The 16,866-nt window shown below is 36.6% G+C and overlaps 1 protein-coding gene across 3 annotated transcripts in view; it reads left to right on the forward strand.

Moving 5' to 3' along the window:
• Window positions 1-16,866, forward strand: part of MIB1 (MIB E3 ubiquitin protein ligase 1) — a 77,752-nt gene that overhangs the window by 15,703 nt on the left and 45,183 nt on the right. For all 3 annotated transcript variants that reach the window (XM_058830395.1, XM_058830396.1, XM_058830394.1), the window contains exons 5-11: window positions 6,042-6,108; window positions 6,893-7,097; window positions 8,533-8,716; window positions 9,015-9,159; window positions 10,292-10,425; window positions 11,543-11,650; window positions 15,255-15,452. In XM_058830395.1, coding sequence (XP_058686378.1) covers window positions 6,042-6,108; window positions 6,893-7,097; window positions 8,533-8,716; window positions 9,015-9,159; window positions 10,292-10,425; window positions 11,543-11,650; window positions 15,255-15,452 — 1,041 coding nt within the window. The remainder of the gene's footprint in view (window positions 1-6,041; window positions 6,109-6,892; window positions 7,098-8,532; window positions 8,717-9,014; window positions 9,160-10,291; window positions 10,426-11,542; window positions 11,651-15,254; window positions 15,453-16,866) is intronic.

Below are 16,866 nucleotides of genomic sequence, written 5' to 3' on the forward strand. Positions count from 1 at the left end.
CAACTATAAATTTGACAGGGTGATGGTGACCTTTGGCACAAGTTTTGTAGAAATACAAATATTTGGTCAATTAAAAAAAAGAATCCTGTTAAACTGTGTGTGAGAGTACATATATAGATGTTGTATTTAGGAAAATAGAGAAAATATATGTACATGTGGATGTACAGAAAGGATAATTGGAGGCTATGTAAGTAGTGCTTACCTAATTGTAATCCATTCTTACACTAATTGTATCTTTGGTGTTCTGATCAAATGCAATTTTCACTTCAGACAGAATGGATTCTTGGATATCTATGAGAGTCATTTGAATGTAATGCTTAATTTTATAACTGAGTAATAATTTGTTAAGTGTACAATTCATTATTATTCTTTACTACTATTTGTGTGCTGTTACATAAAGCTAAGACTGCCAGGAAGTTCACATAAAGTTGGGGCAAACCTGTTTTGGTACTCGGAAATTGGTTTAAAAGGTCCAAAGAATGTGGAATCAACAATACACAAGAGTGTGTACCCATGCAAATACAGCTGGGAAGAGACCCTGACTTGCAAATGGATAACACTTGACTCATGCTAATGGAGCTGATTAAAAAAACACAGCTCATTATTGTAAGTCAGTGTTCTTGTTTGATAGCTGATAGGCGGCATCTGGTCCTCAAAATTAATCTATCTGGCCTGCCAGCTTGGGGTGGGGGGATGAGGTTTGGCTGGTGGGGTAGCAGGTGCTGTCTGAAAACGTGCATGTATTTGTGGTCAGATACTTGGAGGTTTTATTTGTGTTCACTGTGTTTACTGTTTATATATGAAGTGGCTGAGAAGTGCATCTTGCTTTGTTTGTTTGTTTGTTTGTTTGTGAAGTCTGACATTTAAATCTGGGAGTTTCTGTTGCCACAGGCCACAAATTCCCAAAATGTATGATGCTGTTAGATCAGATAAAATGTTAGCTACATCCTTAGTAAGAATGAACTACTGTTGGCTTATATGGTTGGTTACTCTACTCATGTTTCTTACCTGTGTGTATTCAGAGTCCTGAGCCAAACTGAGCTGTTAACCACATAACCTGCTTTAAAAATGTTTGAACATATTCTTTTGAAATAGAGGTCATATGGAACTAAAAATTAGTGGGAAGACTGTGATTTTGTTTTTGGGGCTTGTGTCTGGATTTTATTTCTTTGTATCATGTGAGCTGAGGATGTAAAGCTGGCAACTTCCCTTGGTTTTCAGTGGAGAATAGTTCCATCCACAGAAGTGTCCTAAATCAGTTTCATTATTTAGGAATCTTTTTCTTTCAGAATTTCTTTGCTCTGTACCACTTGCCTTTTTTTTTGCTGCAATTAGCCTCTCCTTGTTTCTTGTTATGTAGGATTGTGCTTTCATGTGTGTAGCTTCTGAAAGAAGTATCTGTAGTTGTCACCATCATTGTCACAGTGATCTGTAAGTCATGGTATTGTCACAGCATCTGTGTTGGTGTACTTTTTTCCACAAATTCCAAATAGTGAGTTCATAAGGGAAGTTGAGATTGCGTGCCTCTAGGTGATTGATAATTAATGTCTTTTCATCAACTTTTACTTGGATACCCATGAAATTATTCTTTGAAATTGCTTTAGAGCATTTTAAGAATTGCTTGTTAACACTTTATTTTTTTAAATAAAAGCAATGTAGATCTCTTGGTATACTAGGCATTGTATGTGAGTGTTACAAAATATATAGAAATATGCCTTCCACTGTAGTTAAAACTGTCAGATCTGTAATGTCAGTCAAATCTTCAGTCCCCTAGTCATTTATCTTGTCACCACAACAATTAAAATAAGATACTTAGGAAGGAACAACAAGAATATTTTCTTAGTTTAGTGTCCTTCTGTTTCTTTCAGGTGCTGACCATAATTGTTTTTAAAAAACAAATTCAAGAATTTTTGGGCACCTTTATTGCAAGCAGCAGGTGTTTTTTAATACATTACCTGTAGTATAAGTTAGATGACAGTAAGAAAACTTAGGTGGTCAGTTGTTTTTGAATCCAGAGAGGAAGGAGATACTTATGTTTACCTTGTTCATTTGTTTGCATTTGTCAGTAGACTTTGTATTGCTTCTTTTTGATGTAGTTAGATTTCTCCTGTTGTCTCAGCCAAGTTTCCATCTTTCTGTGTTGTGAAGAAAAATATTTCCATTAAGCAGAAATGTTACTATTGATCATATTGCAATTTTATTTAAAGGATTAACTGACAAGGAAGACGGTATCTTCCTTTATAAAAAAAAAAGTTACACATGCAAAGCTTTTATAAGCACCTATAATAAATAGTAAGATTACAAACCATTCACTCAGGATTTGACTGAGATCTGGTTTCCTCTGTAAGAAATTATTACTGTTTCTGTGTCTCACACTTTGTCATTTGAGTCACTTTCTCTACCATCTTCTACTTTCTCCATTTATTGCTTCACTTTTCCCAGCTTCTTAAAACTGAGAAGGATTTGAGTTCATGAAATTTGAAATATGGTATTTCTTACAAACTTTTAGCTAAAACTTAAGGATTTATCCAGTCTCTTCTTTCCTTAATTTGGCGACAAAGAAGCATGCGCTGAACTTTTTCCACTTGCTTCTGAAGGGCTGATTTCCTTGCCAAAAGCTGTTGTAAGTTTAAAGAGTTACAGTGACCTTTAGTGTTTCATTGCTACCTTGAAAAATTGCAGCTGTGGCACTATTCCTATTGGTGTATCTGTAAGATCAGTATTAATTTCTCCCCTGGTATTTGCTGCTCTTAGATTCGGTAACAGTGCATCTGGATCAAACATTCCTTTTTTTCTCAGCAGCACCGCTAGTTTTCTTATCTAGTCTGTAGACCCTCCCTCCCTGGTTTTGATGGATGGCATTCCATATTGATTGGAATAACTTGATAGTTATTTCTGTAGTGAGCTGCTCCTTCAGCTTTGTTTTCCTCCTCAAGGTCAGGGATAATGGTGCTTTTACACCATCTGCCAGCACTGCTGGCCTTGCTCTACATTTTCTAATTCTATGCAGTTTTATGAAGATGACATTGCTGCTGTTTATTTCCATTGGTATAATTGGATGGTATGTCAAAGTAAAGTGTTACATTTACTGTATTTCCCATTTGACTGGGCAAATTGTGAGATCTCTATGTAATACATCACATACTGCTGGAATGCAGATTTTTGGTAAGTTAAAGTGTGGATGCTAGAAGACTGAAGTTCCTCATTGTAGGCAAAAACCATTACTGCCCATTGCTCATGTGCATCAGCTGTTAGTGCTGACCTGGTAGTTGTGCTGTGCAATGTCTGGTTCCTATGCTTTTCCTTAAGTTCTCAGTGATTGCCTGCTTAACTGGGCTTTCTGTCTCTAATTGTACAGAAATTCTACAAAATCTATAACCTATTTTTCTGTTTCCTGTAAGAATACTATTTGGGGTTTATCAAACAATTTCTCCATCAAGTCGTTGTAGAGAAGCTGATTTGTTTCTCTTTACCAGGTATTTACATTACACCCAGCCTCACAGTTGTTACTTCTTTTTCTGTTGGTGTCACTGTGAGTCTAAAACTTGTGTTCTAACATCCCTTGTTTTGGTACTTTCCTTCTTACACTTGCACATCTCATCTCCAAACAATCTGCTATTTTGATTGATTTTGAAGTCTCAGGGTGACTCATAACTTTCAGAAATCCCAGTGGGGTTCTCTACAGTGCGAAGCCTGGTGCATCCAGGCACCATCCATGTGTGGTTTTGCTCCATGTGCACTAGGGGGCCTCTTGCCATGCAGTCCTCTGAGTAGGGTGACCAGGAGCTTACCATCATCCCTGATTTTTTACTTAAATTACTTGAGCAGGACAAAGCTTATTTTCCTTTTCTGAGAAGTAGAACAGCCGAGTGCGAGAAGGAAAATTGTAGTTGCTTACCCAGTTTTTGTGGCACTGAAAAGTACAGTTTTCTGTCTTAAAACTCCAGAGTCTTGTTTGGGTTTGGTTCTATTTTAAGGCATTTGCAGGCCTTTATCATGTCCATAGTACTTTTCTTAGTAATGCTGTTTGCCAGGTTGCAGAAGGCACTCTGCTTATATGCAGTATGTAAGTTTCTTTTGTACTACCTTAGTATCTTATCTTTCCTCAGTGTCTTATCTTTCTGTATGTTTTGGGTACTCCATTATTTTGTTGAAGGCTTCTGGGAAAGAAAAAAAAAAAAAAAGACATGTTCTCTAGTTTTTCTGCAATATCAGAGCTTGATCAGACTCTTGTTTTATTCTTTAGCAATAAAACATTGACTACATCATGTAAGAGAAAGGAAAACAGTTGTGAAGCTGAGGTTGGACGCCAAGCTACCACTTAGTTTTTCAACCAAGCGTATCATTATACTCCAGAAATAAACTGTGTGCAGGGCATAGGCAGGGTGAGATGCAAGTGCAAGTGCAAGTTTCTGAGCTTTTTTTTCTATAAAATTGGTGATACTGTAACAGGCTTCCTAGTAATGTCAGCTGTAAAATAGTAATTAGCCTTTTAATGAACATTTTGTTTCTTCTGCTGGGTTTTAGCCATCAGATTGCTCAGTGCATTAACACTTTCTGTAACACAAGCCATTTTTCATCCTGATTTTGCCTGTCAGGGAGGAGAGCTTTTGAAATCCCCTGCACTCTATTCTTAGTGTTCTGAAGAATGTGACAGCAGCTCTTGCATGTGCACCCCTCCTTGTCTCCTTCACAGACAGCCGGTTGTTGCCTGACACGAAGGGCTTGTGTTCAGTGGGTGACACCCGGTGCTCCCGGGCACATTCAATGTCGCTCATTCGGGGATTGAATGAGTTTGCCATCTGGGATGGTCCGCACAGCCCCTTTGTCTGCGGCAGGGCTAAACCCAGCACCTGCCCACCGGGTGGCAGCATCCTGTCGCAGGCCTTCTGCTGCCGTGCTGAGCGAGCTCTTGCTCGGGTTTCTCTGGGGATTTGAAGAGCGGCTGAAATCTCATTGTTTTCCTTTGGCTGTCTTCATCATTTTTCCAAAGTGGCGGTACATTCTTCGTAGATCAGGACATACACTCAATTTTGTATTGTTTCTGACTGCTTACCAGTTGCCAAGGGTGGTGTTGTGCTCATCAGAGCCTTGATGATTTGAAAGAGTTCAGAGTTTTCATTTTAATCCTTTTGCAGGAGGACAGTCTGTTAGTAAATCTTGGGCATGAGTGAAAGAATTGTTCAAGTATTTGTTCAGTTGTGGTTAATTATATCATTACCACCACCTGTCCTGCACTTCCTCCCCCATGCCATAGAATATTCTGACACATTTTACAGTTTCTGATCTCCTTCCTAATTTACTTTGCGCACAAAAATGCCCTTTGTTTAGTTAGGATTGTTTCATAAGGATCAATGGCAGATGATAGCTATTTGAAATTAAGCATTGCACAGGGAAAAAAAAAAACTAAAGGAAGGGAGAATTATAGAAAATCCTCTGGCTTTATGAACAGGAATTGGTTACCACACTTGAAATTTCTATTTCTCATAATATGAAGCAGTTCTATGAAGGATGAGCTTTAGAACTTTTCTCTTTAAAAAGAACATTTTTATCTCAGTGTAGTATTTTGTTGGCTTTTTTGAAGTAATACTCTTCTGCATATTCTTAATTGAAAAGTTTTCATTTTATAGAATCTGAGTGACAAGTTTTCTTCAAGTTAAACGTGGATCTGTCAAAAAGTGTTGGGAAGAGTGGGCAGCACTGGCAGGCATTAAATGATGTTTCCTTGCTTGTGTTCACAGAATTATTTTTTTAAAGGAAAAATAAGTTATTAGAACAATGCAAAGGTACTTTGTGTTAATTCCTGTCTTTGAACTAAAAAATTATCATCCTTTATAGCCTCTTATATTTGTAAAGGTTATTAAAGTCTTGAGAATGTCATGGCTGATAGATTGGAAAGTATTTGAGATTGTGTGCATCATGGAACATGTTTTTTGTACGCATAATTTTCAGTCTTTCTTAATTAAATATTTCAGTTCTAGTTTCACTGACCTGGAGACTCAGTCACTGAGGACTAAAGTTGTCTCAATCTCTCTCCGTAGTCTGACCTGAAATGTGTTCAAGATGCAAAAGGAGGCTCTTTCTACAGAGACCATTGTCCTGTGTTAGGTAAGTTGAAGATGAAGTAAATTTATGTTGATTTGTATTAATTTTACTCACTCTGGATTTCCATTTCCTTTTTAAATGTCATCCAAAAGGACTGTCCTTACTAGTGAAATGTGAACAGAATAATTTCTGTGCACTAATGATAAATTGTCATGCTTTTCTAAATTGCGTTTGCTGTTAGTGTGCCAGGGGGATGGCAAGGGAACTTTTAGGTGTTCATTAAGTTACAAATTGTGTTGTGTATCCTGTGCACTATATTTCTAAAGAGCCAAACGTAGCTGCTCATTCTTACAGAACTGGCTTAAATATTAAGAGATCTAATAAATCCAACTCCTTGCACAAAAGCAGTTTTGTTGACACCAGAGCTTTTATGTGTCCAGATGTCTAACACCATATGATAGTTTCTAAGATCCTAGTTAGAGCCCATAGTGGAATTTGTCACAAGTATTTAGCATTTGCCAGTGTCACTGATACTTGCCTTGAAAACTCAGAAAGAAGCACAAAATTCTGTTGCCAGAGGTTCCAAAGTTTATTTGTTGGCCACTACTGTTGCAGAGGCATTGGTGTGGAATCACCATCCCTGAAGTGTTGAAAACACATAGATAGGGTACTTGGAACAGGGTTCAGTGGTGAACATGTGATGGTGCTAGGTTGGTGGTCGGACTTGAAAATCTCAAAGGTCTTTTCCAACTGTAACAATTCTGTGAGTCTCAGAAATTCTGTTCTTTAAATTGCCTGGAAAATTAGTATGATGATGTAAACTTTTTTTTTTCTTACTCCCTTTCAGGTGAGCAAAATGGTAACAGAAACCCTGGTGGGCTGCAAATAGGTGACCTTGTAAACATTGACCTCGACTTGGAAATTGTGCAGTCTTTGCAGCATGGTCATGGAGGATGGACTGATGGCATGTTTGAAACCTTAACAACAACTGGAACAGTCTGTGGCATCGATGAGGACCATGACATTGTAGTACAATATCCAAGTGGCAACAGGTTTGTTCTGTAGCCTTCATTGTTGCTTCTAACAAACTTCCCTTGCCTTCAGTGCTTGTGATTACTTGGTGCCAGAAGCTTTCTCTTCTCCTTTTGTGTCAACATATTAAGATTTCCTTCTAGCTGTGTAATGAGGACTTTGAGGATGCTTTAGTGGGAATAGAAATTTTGCTGCCTCTCTCATGTGGTAAAAATTTAAGTCCAAAATAAGAAATTATGTTCTAGACTATTTTATTTGCAAAATGTAGTGTTTTAAGCAGTAACTTCATTTTTAATAAAAAGCTATCTATCCCATAGTTTCAAAGGCAAGGTAATTGCAATTCATTGTGGATTTTCAGGAAAATAGTTTAAAAGGACAGGTAACAAACTTTGAGGGGATCTTGTCTAAACTAGAGTCACCTTGGCATGATCCATATCTAGACTTATTCTTCAAAGGAATGTTTATTTATGTAAATACAGACCAAGAATAGGAGGTGTTGGACAAGCCAGAACCACTCCCTGATAGCAGTTTAGGTTTTAATTTTTCTTAGCTGCATCCATGCTAACAAGGCTCAAACCTGGCTGTACAGTGGGGTTTGAGTCTGATACGGCCACATGGCTTTCTGTTCTCTTGCTCTCAAGTGTTAGGCTTATCTTTAAGAAGTAGCTGATGCATGGAATATCATTTCAGTTGTATATGGAGTTTGACCTGTTCAGTTTGTCCAGAAAGAATTAACAGTATATTGTTCATTCAGGATTTCCCTCAAGATGTTTGTTAATATTGCAAAGTAATGCAGAACAAAGCTGTTTTCCCAGCTAAAGGCATGCAAATGGCTTTTCTTCTGGCAGTCATGTCAGCAAAGTCAGTGGCAGGAGCTGCTTTGTCTTGTGGTCTCCTCTCTGACTAAACAGCTAAATGTCTCTAAATCAGTGAAATTTATACTACCAATAGGATAGTTTAATTGAAAAATGAGGTATGTCTGGGACATCCATTTAATTGAAAAGTATTGTTATAACTTAATATTGCATCTTTGACCTGGGGGAGAGGCCAAAATTCTGTTTTCTCCCCATGCTATTTCCTGACGATTCAATCCTTGTGAGACAACTTGGATCTGCTGCTTTTCAATCAGTTATTTCCTATCCCTGGAAAAATAAAGCAACAGTATTATAGCTACTTTCAGGACTTAAACATAGCTGTCAGCTTGCTTCCCCTTAGGCAGGATATTTCTTAATTGCCTTTACAAAAGTATATCTCTGAAGATTATCCTTGAAATTAATTAATGAGCCACAATTAATGAATTAATGAGCCACAGGCAAGTTTATGGACAAAAAATGGATAACAGCAAATATAGTACCCATAGTTTCCAGTCACAGAAAGTTTGTAGGTGTACAAGCAGAAACCCAATATATTTCACTTTGTGTGTTTAATATCTACTCTAAATTATTCGTTCTTTAGGTGGACATTTAATCCAGCTGTTCTCACCAAGGCCAATGTTGTCCGAAGTGGAGATGCTGCTCAAGGTGCAGAAGGAGGTACCTCTCAATTCCAAGTGGGTGATCTTGTTCAAGTATGTTACGACCTGGAGCGAATCAAGCTTCTTCAGAGAGGTCACGGAGAGTGGGCTGAAGCAATGCTTCCAGTGAGTAGCTGTGTGTTTGCATTCGTAGAATGGTAAAGCTTTTACAGTATTTCTGATTATTATTGGTAATATACCTGTAAGCTGTAGGAGTCTAAAAGGTATTTTCTTCTAAGTTTTCGTCAAATGCAGTGTAATACTTGTTCAGGTGTAGCAGTTTGTTTAGCCTAATGAAACCTATCTAAAGGTGGTAGTGATTGTACTGTTAAACAATGGACTTCATAAAATTTGTGTAATACTAAAAATAAAATATTTAGAAATCTGAATGTTTTAATTGCATTCGATGTTTTCTTGAATTCAGACTTTAGGTAAAGTTGGTCGGGTTCAGCAGATCTATTCAGACAGTGACTTAAAGGTAGAGGTTTGTGGGACATCTTGGACCTATAATCCAGCAGCTGTCTCAAAGGTGGCATCGGCAGGATCTGCTATAAGTAATGCATCTGGTGGTAAGTTTGAGGAATAACCAGTAATATAATAACCAGTATGGCAAGTAATTGTGTAAATTAAAAAAATGTTACTAGGTACTAATACACTGTTTGTATGCAAGGTTAATAATAGACTTGGAGTTTAGGTAATTGAAGTTGTACTTAAGAAAGACAAGAAAAAAAGCTTGCAGTCAATATGGAGATGTTGTTATATTGATCAGGTGCTTCTGTTTGGTCACAGTGCAGGTGTGACTTTGGAGGTCTACTCTAAGGATCTCAAAATGGTTGGAAGGGATGTAAGATTGAAATAGGGACTAAGGCATGAAGAGAGCATCATTGGCAGTAACAAGCAGGCTCCTTGTTTAATAGGTGGTTTAAGATAGCAGGCACAGACAAAGGATCTGTTGCAGGTGGTTATTATAACTCAGGATATTTATTTCTTTAAAATTTTTGTCTTAAAATTTAGACAGATATCCTGTGACTAATTACAGTGGGATTTTTTGGTGTCTGTGTAATCACACTACAGTTTTGTTGAACATGCTGTCATTCATATAATAACAAGGCAGAAAGACTGTCCAGCATGTTTTGTGTTATGTTGGCAGTTTCATAGATCAACTGAAACTATAATTTTTCCTCTTTTTAGTCATAGCTAGTTGTTCTTTCCTCTTCACATATTTGCTTTAATGCCAAGAAAACTTTCTACATAGTTTCCTAGATTTTTTCCTAAGGAGGCATAGATACAGTGAGTTTTCTCCATAAAGATCTGAGTACAGTGGCCATAAAACTATCTAGAAGAGTAATACAACTTAGTGTTTCAAATCACAGTATACACAGTTAGAAAGTCTGTTATAGCAGTACATAAGTTCATGTTTTTATGTTGTCCCACCTTTTTGTATTTTGTGGAAGAAAAGCTATTTGTGGTTCAACCATCTTTGTTCTGAAGTGTCTCATGTAGCAGTCTCCACTGTCTAAAGGGTACTGGAGTGCAGCTCTTATTTCAAACTCAGTAACTTTACAGCTGCTATTTTATGATCGTTAGTGTATTACTATGTACATGGCCTTAGAAACACAACAAATGTAGCTCGTTTTTTTTTTTTCTGTTCTTGTGTAATTAGGATTGTAATCTTAGTTGTCCTTTGGTTAACAATTACAGAGAGATTGTCCCAGCTATTGAAAAAACTATTTGAAACACAAGAATCTGGAGATCTCAATGAAGAATTGGTTAAAGCTGCTGCCAATGGAGACGTTGCTAAAGTGGAAGACTTGCTAAAGAGGCCAGATGTAGATGTAAGTGTTCTGTTTTGGGAGTGTCTCATTTGGGGGGCCTCTAGTAATAAAGGAAGTGCAGCTGTTCTGAATAGTTCTTGCCAGTTTGTCGTGTGTCTTCTGAGAAGTAGTACAGCTACTTCCAGTGTCTCTCCTCCCATTTGTTGTCCTATGAAATGTGTGTGAGCTGTGTGAACACATAGCTGTGCCTACTTTCTTGCTGGACAGATTTTGTATTCTTTTGTCTGTCATGAATTAAGATACTTTTCAACCTCTGGTTGCCAGAGTTGGCGCAGAGAACCAAACGTTCACAATTACTGAAGAGTCTTCAAATTCTTCTTTTTTCAAGGGGGATAGAAGGAAGGAGGGTAGATTTTTCAGGATGTTTTTCCTGTTATTGTGAGTTTGTTTTGTTTTATTAACTCAACTGAAGGTAGTTCATCTAATCTGTTCTCTGTCAGATTCCTTTTACCAACTTGTCTAATAGTGAAAAGTCTAAAAGAAAATGCTTAGTAATTATAGGAGTTCGTTTAGGGAACATATTTTAAAGTTACAGACTTTTTCACTACAGCAGTTGTAATGCTCGCAGTTAAGAGTCTGAACTTCTTTGATTCTGAGCACTGATTTTTAGCTTAAGATTTTACAAAATCTGGGTTCATACTCTCTCCTGTTGTTGCCATAAATTTGGCAACGAAGTTACATGAATGTGGTAGTTTGACATTTAGGGAAAGCAGTAAGAACCACCCACAGAAGTAATTTCTTCGAGAGAAGCTGCTGGGAGCTTCTCCTGTGCCTGAGATAGTACCATAGAGCAAAGGACAGGTATAAATCTGAGACTTGTTCTCAAAAATCTTGCTTTTACAGGAGTCACCCAAAGATGAATGTTTTTAATCCAAGTATCATGATGTCTTAATATTAGTTATGAATCCATTTCTTCCTCTTTCCTTCAGTCTAGCTACTATAGAAATGAAATAGAGAAGACCTAGGAGATCTATATATGCTAAAAAGGCATCTTAAAATTGTTAATTTGATTCTGTGTTATTTGTGCTGTTGCTTTAAGTTTTCTACTGCTAAACAGCCTCACCAGGTGTGTATGTGTGTGTGTCTTGAAACTCACCTGCAAGTGTTGACATTCCAGGTGAATGGGCAATGTGCTGGACACACAGCTATGCAAGCTGCAAGCCAGAATGGCCATGTCGACATTTTGAAGTTGCTTCTGAAACAGAATGTGGATGTAGAAGCAGAGGTAACCTGAAAATTTCAAAATATGATTCGTTTGTCCTTAAACTTTGTTACATGCATGACAGTTCTATTCAACTTGCCTTTTTAAAGGCCAGAGAGAGTGAAAAAATTGCTTTTATTGTGTAGCTAAATTAGACTCCTACTAACAGTATTGTAAAGGGTCAATATCTAATTCTTTAACACTTCTTATTAAATGAAATGTAACAACTAACATAATACAGCTATGTGAGCTACAGTGCGATTAAGCCCCTTCTTTCTTTCCTTCCTTTGGTTTCATTTCAACAGTAGAATGGGAAAAAGATGTTGTCAGATGCTGCATCTTCAACTTCAGATGCTTGCCATGCTTCTAATATATACAAAGTTCAGTTAGGAGAAATCTTTCGATTTGTCACTGAAACAAGGTTAAGCAGAAGGCAATAGCAGTATCTTTGGGTGGAAACTGCCAGTTCTCCTTCCAGTTTTTCAGTGCCTTTTTTTTAACTTCACTGAAAACGGAAGGGTGTCTCTTGTTTAGGTTTTTTAGAATAATTGTTTGTAAGAGTTATCTATCAGCATACTGTGATATTTGCATTTTGAGTTGATTTTTACTCAATTATTTACACAGAATGCACTGATATTGCAACCATTTCTCGTTTTGTGAGGCACAAGAAGCATCTGTCAAATTTGATTTATTAAGAATAAAAACTGAAGCCTACAGGGATGCTGAGAAATTAATTGTGCACCCAGTTGTTGTTTGCATAACAAAAAACAACTTCAAATGCTTGGGCATCTAGCATTATATTTTATTTGAGATACATAAGTTATAGAATGTTAAAACATTAATGAGGCAATGTAATTCTTGGAATTAAAATTGTTTTATATTTACAGTGACGCCATTAATTTATAATGCTTTTCATGCTGGATTCTAAAGATGGCTTAGATTGATGCAATACATGCTTGCTGTGGTCTGAGTTCTGTGAAGTAACTTCATGCTAGAAGTAGTGCTTTCACTGCAGTACAAAGTAAATACTGTTAAAATAGGACTGAACTGCTTTTCGTCTGTACTGTGGTGTTCAGAGCTGTCATGTTTTACTCTAGTGGTGGACTGAAGGGAGGGTTAGAGGCATTAAAGAGGTAGGTAGAAACACTACTTCAACAGTTTGAAGACAATACACCTAGTAATCTGCTAGCACTAGAATTATGAAAAATTTCATGTTTGCTCAGGCTTCAAAAGTGCCATCACACTAGCATAAAAAAATTACCAGGGATTTTACTTGACTTTTAAAGCCGTCTTCACACATCTGTGTTGCTGAAGTGAAGGCGGTATTCCCACTTGATTATATAATTGCCTTGGTTATTATAATATTAATAATTTTCATAATATTTTTAGATTACTAGTTATATTTTTCAGGCTTTAAAAATGTAATCTGTTTATCAGTATTTATATCTATATGCACATATAGGTAATGTTTATAAATATAATTATTTATAAAATGCAAAAATTCAGAAGAGTCATCCCATTAAGCAAAGAGCAAAAATGTAATCCATTTACTTCACTGTTGTGGTCAGAGGCATAGAAGCAATGGAAAAAAATCCTTACATTCCTTGCCTTATAGCTAAGTCGGATTTTTTACACTTTCAGTCGTTACTGCAGAGTATATACGTTCATGATGATATTTTCTAGGCATATCCTGATTGTGTCTCCTGTGTTTTTCTCTGATGTCTTCATGTAGGCTACAAGTGGCCTCTGTTTAGTCAGAGAATAGTTGGTTATTGACATAGCTCAAAAAAACTGATGTAGATATTGCATAGTAAAAATATGTAACCTTCTAGGCTGCAGACAGTAATGGTTGTCAGTTATTATATTAACAGTACTGACAATATTATACTGTTGGCATGTATAAAAATGTAGTGCTTTTAATATTTATGTTTATATCTAAATGTAAGTCTTAAGAACAGATGATTTATTAGTTGCTAGCTTTTTCTAGATAAATTATTGCTGTTGGGTAGGATTTAATTCCTGAGATGATTTGTTTTGATGCTGAGCATTCTAGACCTCTGCTCATTAAAGTAGGAATTCTATACATTAAGACTTAATAAAATCAGTCCGGTGTTGAAATTGAAATATGGTAAAATGAAAACATTCAGTAATTATATAGGGTTTCATCCATAAATGTCTTGGTGTACTTTTCAGACTGCAAATATGAAAAGACAGATTACTATGCCTCTGTGAAACCAAGTGCTCTGTAAATACAAGTCTTGTACCAGTTTAGGACTGCTGGCACACTCTTGATAAGATTTGCCTCATAATGATCCTTACAACCAGATGAAAATTACAGAGAGGAACCCCTTTCTGATTCTTTCCCCTTCCAAATGGCTTCTTTTGACTGTTCATTCATGTTAGCAGGATTCCTTCTCAGGCTCACCTATCTGAGAAGGCAACTTGGTAGCATGAGTTGGTTTGGAAGGAATAAAAGGATCTTTTCAAAATCTGTTGAAACTGCTATTTAGTGTCCTGACCATCTTGAAAACCATATCCATGTTTTCAAAAAGGTGCATTTGATAATTGGGGGATAAATCTTCTTCCACCATTTTAAATGCTATAACTAGTCTCATCGTGCATATAATTGTTATATAATAAAAAAATTACTTTTGAAAGATGTTGCCAAAGAAGCAAATTGATGAGAAGCTAGCTCAAGAGAGGCAGTGAGCCCTTGATCATTCATGATTTTATTTTACAGTTTTCAGTGTTTCTCTGTTTTCAAAATTCAGTCCTACAAATGCATGGTCATATAAACTGTGCACAAATACTCAGAAACTAGCTTATGGAAGTAATTTCATCATGTATAACTTCCATTTTAGTTTTATCTTTTGTATACTGTTATTAATGCTGAAATGACTTGATTGATATTTTAAAATGTTTCATGTTGTACAGTCAACTTCTGTGAGTGTTAAAATAGCCTAAACTGACAAATTTGACTTTCACATTTTAATTCTTAATTTGGGTGAAACTGAAACAAACTGAATCAGAGTTTTAGCACAGTGAATCATCAACACAGAATCAGAACTTCTAGTTAATGTCAGCATCAGTCACAAATTTCCTTCGTAGAAGGTTTATTAAGTGAAAACAAAGACACATAATAAATCCTAATAAATACTAATTGTATAAACAAGGAAATACTCATGTGTTGCACTGTGGTTTGAAATCTGTAACGCTTCTCAGGTTACACGAGGAACTACCTCAGGATAGTAAGTGTTACAGTGTTCAGGCATTGGATTTTGTGTGGGTTCTTTGGTTTGGGTTTTTTCTTGACAGTGGTTGTTTTATAGTCAGAACCCAAATGAAGCCATTTGAGTTTGATGAGGAAACCACATAAAGATTCAGGGCAATAGTTGTATGTGTTGTAGAATACCATATGTTGTAGAACACGTGTGTTTATATATGAACTGATTCTTCATCCTCTCTTGCTGCAGTTTGAGCAATTACTTAATTAGGTATTTTAATGGTATCATGGTAGTTTATTTTTCTTATTACATCAAATATGGACTGTTGTTAGTTGAAATAATCTTCTTATTTAAATGCAAAGGAAATGTGAAATATACCAGGTAAATGAATGTTTCCACTTTAGGACAAGGATGGAGACAGGGCTGTCCATCACGCAGCCTTCGGTGATGAGGGTGCTGTGATTGAGGTTTTGCACCGAGGCAGTGCAGATTTGAACGCTCGCAACAAGCGCAGGCAGACTCCACTCCACATTGCTGTCAACAAAGGTCATCTGCAAGTTGTCAAAACTTTACTGGACTTCGGCTGCCACCCCAGTCTCCAGGTAAAGTAAACTTTTAGTGTGGGATCACTTTTCAGCTACTGAATTGCATGATTTGCTGGAAGTAGGTGATGGAAAAACTATGGAAAATGGGATTGAAATGAACAGACATTGTAAAGTTGTCTGTCTCAACCTTTAACTCACCATGTGATCAACTGTAACCAAAATTCTATTAAGTCTGTTTGTTTCCTAGACAGCTAGATTGACACCTGTTTATTCTAGACAGTTGATACTAATTGGTATTTTCACAGTCTGTAGTGATTTCTAATTGTTAACTTTCCTTCCTGATGAATTATTCCTATATCTAACCCACAACTCTGTCCTCCTTCTGCAAGCTACAGTTTATCAGACTGGTGATATTGTGGAATCCTTTGTTAAAAGAAACCTTTTATTTCTTTTCTAAAATAGATTTATCATTGACAGTACTATTTAGTCAGATTCATTTTCAAATATTCAGCTTTTTATATAGAAAGCCCTCATGTGTAGGCTCTCAAGTACCATAATTTCACAGGGAATTTCATCTGTAATTGAATGTGATGGAAGCCTAAGTACAATGTCCTGTTTGGAAAGTAGAGTGGAGCTGTGCTATCCAATAAGCAGGTATCCACACTGTTGAATACAGCTTTATCCAACTGCATTAGTAAAACAAATGAGAATGGGTGAGTTTGAAGAGATTTGCATCAGATAAAAGCTGTAGTGGCCTTGGAAATCAAGATGTGCAGTAATAAGACATTACCTCCTTGTTTTGCCATGTCAGTAATCAGATTTTCTTGGAGCTGTATATCCACATAAAAGAAGATGAACAAAATCTTCATTGAAATTAATTAGTGATTGTTTATTTATCTCCTTCTACCTAACTTTTAAGATACTGCCTTGATCTTGCTGAGGTTGATCCGTTATATCCATCCAGATAATGTTTAGTATTTGTTGAACAGTAGGTATTATAAGGAATCTGATGTGCTAACATCAGTTAAGGGTGACTGTAAATTGCATAGGAACATATAGGTAGCCAAAGTGGATTTTCTTGAGTTGAAATTACAGAATTTTGTTACTGTTGAAAAATCAGTAGAATGGTGCAAAGATACTCCATCTGTAAAATATAATTGCTATTGAAAGAAATGAACTTTCAGATTCAGCATGTGTGCTGAGGAACTGTGATGTGCAAATGTGAGTAGGTGAATGATTTTGTCAATGAGAGCAGAGGGGAGTAAGACTGAGGCATGACTGGAATTTAACTGACCAGCAGTCTACTACTGTGGCCACTTCACAGTGCAAACAGAAACATATGTTAGTTTGTAAACAGGAAATTCAGGAAATATGATCAATTAAACCAAATAAAAGCTACATTATTTAGTTCTGGCAAATTGGCTCACACTGGTTCAAGTGTTTCCATATTCTGGCACTTTTTGTTTGGCAG

Source organism: Poecile atricapillus, chromosome 2 (assembly GCF_030490865.1).
Source record: "Poecile atricapillus isolate bPoeAtr1 chromosome 2, bPoeAtr1.hap1, whole genome shotgun sequence".
Lineage (NCBI taxonomy): Eukaryota > Metazoa > Chordata > Aves > Passeriformes > Paridae > Poecile > Poecile atricapillus.